The 8,515-nt window shown below is 41.5% G+C and overlaps 1 protein-coding gene across 1 annotated transcript in view; it reads left to right on the top strand.

The window, feature by feature from the left end:
* Positions 1-8,515, top strand: part of snrpa1 (small nuclear ribonucleoprotein polypeptide A') — a 37,189-nt gene that overhangs the window by 7,412 nt on the left and 21,262 nt on the right. Inside the window, exons 2-4 of the mRNA XM_043677070.1 lie at positions 312-459; positions 3,898-3,976; positions 5,715-5,761. Of these exons, the coding sequence (XP_043533005.1) occupies positions 312-459; positions 3,898-3,976; positions 5,715-5,761 (274 nt within the window). The remainder of the gene's footprint in view (positions 1-311; positions 460-3,897; positions 3,977-5,714; positions 5,762-8,515) is intronic.

The raw sequence follows: 8,515 nt of genomic DNA, 5'->3' as shown, positions 1-8,515 counted from the left end.
TTCCCCTTCCACACACCTTTATCCACACCCCTGCACCTTTGCCTTCCCATTCCCACCCTCTTCCTCTTGCCCCTACCCTACCCTTATTCTTTCAAGCTGTTGAGCCATTGATGGCTTTCGCTGTGTTTGTTTTGTAGGTTACAAGAGTCCAGTTAGGTCATCCCCCATACCTTGTTCCCCTTCCACACACCTTTATCCACACCCCTGCACCTTTGCCTTCCCATTCCCACCCTCTTCCTCTTGCCCCTACCCTACCCTTATTCTTTCAAGCTGTTGAGCCATTGATGGCTTTCGCTGTGTTTGTTTTGTAGGTTACAAGATTCCAGTTATAGAGAATCTGGGGGCGACTCTGGATCAGTTTGACTGTATTGACTTCTCTGACAATGAAATCCGTAAACTGGATGGTTTCCCGTTATTGCGGAGATTGAAAAGTTTACTGCTGAACAACAACCGTATCTGGTAAGGGAGAGAGGATTCCAAAGCAGATCTCTCAGCCTTGCACATTCTCACACTGTAAATTGACTGTAGGCAAGTGCCTGATGGTTGTGAAATAAAAACTGAAAGAATTGCTGATGTTGTAAATCAGAAACATAACACAGAAGTTGCTGGAAAAGCTCAGCACGTCTGACAACGTCTATGAAGAGAAACGTTTCAGCTATGGTGACTCTTCATTTAAAGGGACATTATCACTGATTTTTTTTCACAGATGCTGTCACACAATGATTGTAGATGTTTAGCGTTAAGGGACATCACTATTTCAACTCTTTCACCATTTAGAAAATACTCATCTATCCTTTTTAACACTAATGTAGATAACTCAACACTTGCCTGTATTAAATTAGACCTTCCACACTTTTGTCCATTTACTGAAAGAAGGATGAGAGGGAACTTGTTAGAGGTGTACAAGATGAGAGGCATAGATAGAATGGATAGCCAGAGACTTTTTCCCAGGGCAGAAATGGCTATCATGAGGGGGCATAATTTTCAGGTGATTAGAGGAAAGAGTCAGGGAGATGTCAGTTACATTCTTTAGTGAGAGTGGTGGGTGTGTGGAATGTACTGCCAGCAGTGGTAGTAGAGTCAGATACATTAGGGACATTTAAGCGACTCTTGGATAGGAATATGAATGACAGTTTTAAAAATAAAAGTACGTAGATTAGTTTGATCTTAGAGCAGGATAAAAGATGTTCACAACATTGAGGGCTGAAGGGCCTGTATTGTGCTGTACTGTTCTAAGTGGACGAGTTGGACCGAAACAGTTTTGTGCTGTGCATCTTTATGACTCTATACTTTGCAATGTTATGTATACAATGCCACCCAGCATACTGTGACCCACTGTAGCCCCAACACAGATCCTTGAAAGGCAGCAATAGTCACATACTACCTGTTAGGTAACTTCCTCGTATCTGCTTATGATCTCCAATCACTTGTGCAAGTTCTAAACCAGATTCACTAATTTGTAAATGCTCACTTCTGTTATGGGTTACTCCACACATTCAAATGTGGGTAATCCTTACTTCAACTGCACTTGGAAGCAAACTGTATAAACGTCACTGAAATGTTTATTTATAACTACCCGTGATATGTATTGGTTAAACCAACCAAACTGAGGAATAAACCAGCTTGTAAGGCTGACCCCCCCCCCAAAAAAAAATACCCCCCCCCCAAAAAAAAATGCATGGAGCCATAGAGATGTACAGCACTGAAAAAGAGCCTTCAGTTCAACTCATCCATGCTGACCAGATATCCTAACCTAATCTAGTCTCATGTGCCAGCACTTGACCATATCCCTCTAAACCTTTCCTATTCATGTACCCATCCAGATGCCTTTTAAATGCTGTAATTGTACCAGCCTCCACCACTTCCTCTGGCAGCTCATTCCACACATGCACCACCATTTATCTGAAAAAGTTGTCCCTAAGGTTCCTTTTAAATCTTTCCCCTCTCACCCTAAATCTATGCCCTCTACCCCAGGGAAAAGACTTTGTTTAATTATCCTATCCATGCCCCTCGTGATTTTACAAATCTGTATAAAGTCACCCCTCAGCCTCTGCTCCAGGGAAAACAGTCCCAGCCTATTCAGCCTCTCCCTATAGCTCAAACCCTCCAAACCTGGCAACATCTATGTAAATCTTTTCTCAACCCTTTCACGTTTCACAACATCCTTCCTATAGGAGGGAGAGCAGAATTACACACAATATTCCAAAAGTGGCATAACCAATGTCCTTTATAGCAGCTACATGACCTCCCAACTCTGATGCTCGATGCTCTGATCAATAAAGGAAAGCATACCAAATGCTGCCTTCACTATGCTAACTACCTGCGACTCCATTTTCAAGGAACTACGAACCTGCACTCCAAGGTCTTTTTGTTTAGGAACGCTCCCTAGGACCTTACCATTTAGTGTATAATCCCTGCTGTGATTTGCCTTCCCAAAATACAGCACCTCACACTTATCTAAATTAAACTCCATTTGCCATCCCTTGGCCTTTTGGCCCATCTGATCAAGATCCGATTGTACTCTGAGGTAACTTCCTTCGCTTTCCAAAACACCTCCAATTTTGGTGTCACCTGCAAATTTAACTATACCTCATATGTTCACATCCCAATGGTTTACATAAATGACAAAAAGCAATGGATCCAGCACTGATCCTTGTGGCACACCATTGGGCACAGGCCTCCAGTCTGAAAGGCAACCCTCTACCACCATCATCTGTCTTCTACCTTCAATATTTTCATTACTTTGTACAAAAACTGGTTGAAATTGTTCTAATCTTTTATATTGAGGTAGATGATTTAGCACTGTAAGAAACTAAAAGAAACTCATGCACAATTGAGATTTCAAAATTTGTCAAATTTCATTATTAAAACCAAAATGCTATTTCATGTTTCAAACCACCTTGCAGCAATGCAAATAAGATCATTTTTAAAATGGCTACAACTTGTTTCATGCTGATTCCACCCTTCCTAAATCATCATTATCCCAACACAGGACCACAAGCCTTAATACTTGATGCCTTTTTACTATCGCCCAACCCATGTCCTGTTTCCCATTTACTAGTGTAACCAGACCTCCATAATTTGCACTCTTACCAAGTTATTTGTGTACCTGTTTGGCTGTGGTTCCAGACCAGAGCAATTACTTCCATTTTTGCTGTTTTTAAAAAAATCTTTTCTCTTCACCCTGCTAGATGTGCATCTCATAGAGTCATACAGTGTGGAAACAGACCTTTTAGTCCAACCAGCCTGTGAAGACCATAATCCCAAACTAAGCTAGTCCCACCTTCATGAGCTTATAACTTTCCAAACATTTCTTAATCGTGTACTTACCTAAATGTCTTTTAAATGTTATAACTGAACCTGCATCTATCATTTCGTGCCTTTCATTTCTGCATTCTCAGGTACTCTGCATTCCTAATTCCAAGTCCCAAACCTTCTGTGTTTTTTGGCCTTCCTGCTGTCCCCAGAGCTCCCAGGTGATGCACCCTCAGCCCCCAAGGCTGAATATCCTAGTACCTCCTAGTCACAACTGCTGAATCAACAAAAATCCCTTGCCTTGCTTTTTCAGACTTTTGCGAGGAATGTTGAGTTTTGCAAAGTTTGTTTCTGGAGGGTGGAATATTGGTTTTACTGAAGGCAAACTTGCTATACGAGTGCCATATTGATGTCTGAATAAGCAGTCTGTAAGAAACTTTGCAGTCGAATGTTTAACGTCTGTTGGCTGTATCTCATTACAGCATAGGATACTTCAAAAAATCCAGGAATGCTTTACAATTTTGAGACTATATCAAGTCAATGTCTTTTTCAGCAATGTTGAAGTACTGTGCAAAGTGTTAGCAGAAGGATTTTTAAAACGGAAGGGTGTTGAACAGTTTTTAAAATCAGTCTTTGCTTCAGTCGGATAGGTGAAGGTCTCGAGCAGGCGTTGCCCAATCTGCGGGAGTTGGTACTCACCAACAACAATTTACAGGAGCTGGTAAGTTGCACATGTTTTTGAAATGTGATTAACACGAATGTTGTCAACAATATGCAACAATACTCAATCTCCCCTGTTCTGAATTACTGTGCCACGTCCTTGACAATCTCATGTTTCTTGATGCATTTGAAAGGTCCACTCAGATAATGGAGCGTTCCACTGCTGGTCTGGCAGGCATGATGGTAGCGCTCCAATTAGAACATTGTTGGTTCAAGTCCAGAGACCTTGAATGAAGAATCTAGGTTGTATAATTCTCAGGGAATGGTCTGGTGTCAGTTATGCAATATTTTGGATGAGATGTTCAATGGGGCTTCTGGTTCTCACTGTTAAAGATCCATTTGAAGTAGGGAAGGGCCACTTTGGTATGGCTCATACTTTGCTCTTCAAACACAAATCCAGATGCTCATTATGACTTTGCTATGTGTAGAAACTTGCTGTGAGGAAACTGGTTTTAGTAAAACTACACATGTAAATACTCCTTTGGAATGTCAAAGATTATAAAGTGATTTATGTAAATGCATGTTTGTTTTGTTCTCTTAAACTTGGATTAAAGATTTTCTACAATTTTCATCCATTGATTGGAGAAATTCCCATGGTAGTTGTTCCATTGGAAAATTTGAATGGATCAGATAATCAATGGCATATAAATATATGAAAAGATGTGCAAAACAGTCTATTAATGATTTTCTACAGCAGTTTTCCATAATGTGATTTTCAATAGCATCAGGTTGCAGAGGAATACAACTGTTGCGTTGCACCAGGACAACTTGTATAATACTGGGGCAAAACTTCAGGAGAGCAGGTTTCATAGATCAAGTTTATATTTCCACTTACAGAAAATTAAAATGCAATCTAACTGAGATGTTGTAGATGATTAAAGGATTATGACGAGAAATTATTCCCTTAGTTGGAGAGTCCATACGAAGGGGACATAACCTTTAAAATTAGAGCCAGGAAGTTTGATGTCAGGAAGCTCTTTACACAGGATGGAAATCTGAAATCCTCCCATGAAAGGTTGGAAGTCACTTGAGAGTTTCCGCTGTGAGACAGGTAAGTTTTTGCTGTGCAAGGAAATTGGGGAGTATGGAACTGAGTTTGGTAACTGAAGTTTAGATGAGGATAAAGCATTATCTAATTTAGTGGAGCAGGTTCTTTATGCCGATTTTTGTTTATATTTAACCTATTTTTCTAGCCAATCTGATCATATATGTTGTTACACACCTTTGGAGTAGGTGTAGCTTCAACCCTGGCCCCTCTGCTCACGAGTACAGATGCTACCACTGCACCACAAGAGTGCCCTAAAATATAATTTCTATAAATGTCAGACAGTAACTTGTATCACAGATATTTTCTAATCAACATGTTCAAGTGGGGCAAGTAGAACCTGAACCCAGGCCTCCTAGCTCAGAGATAGTGACACTATCACTGTCACAAGAACCCCTATGTTTTTTATTTAACTTACTTTTCTAGCCAATCTGTTCAGAGATGTTATTACACACCTCTGGAGCAGGTGGGACTTGAATCTGGATCTCTTGGTCCAAGAGTAAGGACTCTACCATTGTGCCACACAAAGGCCCTTTCTTTATGCTGCATACCTGCCTGTCCTTATGAGTAACAGCTGGTGGATATAGTATGGGTTTTTCAATTGTGCAGTATAAGCTCAAAATTTAACTCTCATTCTACCATCCATTTGGGAATTTTATCAATGTTTATTCTCATCTTCTATCTGTCCCTACAGGGTGATCTAGATACGCTTTCAACCATCAAATCTCTTACGTTCCTGAGGTGAGTTCCTGAGGTTTATTTACACGTGGCATGTGGATATTTTATTTGGCATAATTTCTGTGAGAATGTGTTTGGGTCTTGATGGGAGCAGTGCAAGTCAGTGTTCTGTCACAGGTTTTTCTCTCTTTAATCTGTTTTACTGGTGACTCCTACATATAATTATTTTTAAGCTTTTTGCCAGGGCTGTGTCTGAAATAGCCTCTGAGTTTGTTAATATACTTGCTATTTGTCACAATGCAAAAGCTGTCCAACAGGAGACATCTGGTCATGGTTGGCACACGTAGATTGGAATTGCACCACATAATGTCTTTCTCCCAGTTTCTTCCCTAATCAAATATCCATTTCGCTCTTTTAAGTGTATCTTGTTCAGTTGTGTTTCAGAATGGTGTGTTTAGTGTATCATTTTATAAAGATTGAAGTTACTGGAAAGGCAAAATCTCTAATAATGAAAAATAGTATCACCTTGCTGTGGTTAGAATTATATCAAACTTGCTCCTACTGGCTGGAATGAATACAAAGTTTTTTGCACCAAGAACAAAAAATCCTGAAGTTACCAGGATCCCATAACCTCATTAATACAGTTGTCAGATCCCTAATTTAACTATGGAAGGGCAGATTGGTCCTGAAATTCTGAGACTGTCATATGCTACAATGCCAGTAGATGGTAATGTTACACTTTACATACTTCTGATCATGGTTCTTTCCACCTGAGTCCTTTGCATAGCTTATTTTAAGATGAACAAACAACCATTAACTAAACCTGCTTGATTCACTTTGATCTACAGGATTCTGTTAACATGATGTATGTAAGCCATGTGTTCATCTGTTATGCTGATATCTAGGTAATAGTATTTCCGTAGCAAGCATTCTGTCCTGCCATATTTTAAGCTTCTTATTGAATCCTGTCTGGTGAACATCTGTGGTTTCTGCACATCTTCCTTCTTACTGCAGCTTTCTACACCAACCCATTACAAAGTTATTAATTTATGCCCTGGTGTGGATGGATTATCTTACAAGTAAAGGCTAAGCAGTTTGGGATTCTACTCTCAGGAATTTAGAAGAATGAGGGGTGATCTCATTGAAATATGTGGTTCTTATGGGGTTTGACAGTGACTCAGTGGCTAGCACTGCTGCCTACAACGCAAGGGACGTGGGTTTGATTCCACCCTCTACCTGTGTGGAGTTATCTCCCACAGTGCAAAGATGTGCAGGTTAAGTGGACTGCCCATGCTAAATTGCCATAGTGTCTGGGGGTGTGCAGGTTAGGTAGATTAGCTAGAGTTACAGGGATAGGGTAGGCAGGTGGTTTTGGATAGGATGATGTTTGGTGAGTTGGTGTAGAGATAAATTCTTGATCAGTAAGGGAATCAAAGATTGCAGAGAAAGGGCAGGGAAACGGATATGAGGAATATTGAATCAGGCATGAATGGCCCAGCAGGCTCGAGCAGCTGAGTGGCTGACTCCTGTTGCTATTTCTTCTGGTCTTGCATTCTGTTATAAGTTGTTTTCTGGCTGTCAGGTGTACCTCAGCAGCTAGCATCCTAACTTCTATGAGACAAAAGCTAATGAGTTTTAGTTCAACATGAAGATTTGAATGCTGACACTCATGCACAGACTGAGGAATCTCTGCCACTTGGCTAAATTCTGCCCTTTTAGTATTTTCCTGACCCCCTCAGCTACCACTACTGCTGACGCAGCCAGAGTGGAGAGTTTCAGACCAGAATACCTCTTTCAGGAGCAGATCTGGAGATGTTGCTACTCAGCTGCTGTTCATGGTCACAACTCAAGCCACTTTGCGTCGTAGGCAGCTGCACTGATAATAGTGGCTGGTTCCCCCTTTAGCTGCTCCGGGCTGGCAGCAGAGGCAGCATGGTGAACCAAATAGTTTGCCTGCCATTGTTGTAACCAGTTACAGTTTGAAAATGCTGTGTCTTCTGCATATCAATTGCACCACCTCCTTTTGGACACAAGGATGGTAAAGTGAGGTGACAATCTAGGGTTGAGAGAGAGGTCATTGGGGTTGGGGTGACAGGTATTTGAGGGAATATTCTAGAATATGCAAAATAGGTACATTACAAGAAAGAAAAAATTTGAAGGACACACCATCCATATTTAAAAAGTAATTTGAACAAAGAACAATACATCTCCTCCAGGTCTGTGCTGACACATTTTGCCCCTCTGTACTAAACCTGCCTTCTCTTAGAGGGTCCATATCTCTCTCTCCCCTTCGTATTCGTAAATTCCTCCAGGTGCTTCTTGAATGCTGCTATTGTGTCTGCTTCCACCGCCTCTTCTAACAGTGTATTCCAGACACTCACCACCCTTTGTGTGTAAAACCTGTCTGGTACATTTCTTTTAAATATTCCCCACCTCCGCACCTTATAATTGACCCCTCTACATTGGGAAAAAGTCTTATAATTTTCACTCTATTCAAGCCCACCAACCCAACCTCCACTCCCAGCACCTTCCCCTGCAACCGCAAGAGGTGCAAAACTTACGCCCACACCTCCCCCCTCACCTCCCTCCAAGGCCCCAAGGGATACTTCTATTTCTGCCACAAATACACCTGTACCTCCACACACACCATTTATTGCATCCGCTGCACCCGATGTGGCCTCCTCTATATTGGGGAGACAGGCCGCCTACTTGCGGAACGTTTCAGAGAACACCTCTGGGACACCCGGACCAACCAACCCAACCACCCAGTGGCTCAACACTTCAACTCCCCCTCCCACTCCACCAAGGACATACAGG

This window comes from Chiloscyllium plagiosum, chromosome 36, assembly GCF_004010195.1.
Source record: "Chiloscyllium plagiosum isolate BGI_BamShark_2017 chromosome 36, ASM401019v2, whole genome shotgun sequence".
NCBI lineage: Eukaryota > Metazoa > Chordata > Chondrichthyes > Orectolobiformes > Hemiscylliidae > Chiloscyllium > Chiloscyllium plagiosum.
The sequence above is the reverse complement of the archived record's forward strand: the minus strand, read 5'-3'. Positions and strand labels throughout refer to the sequence as shown.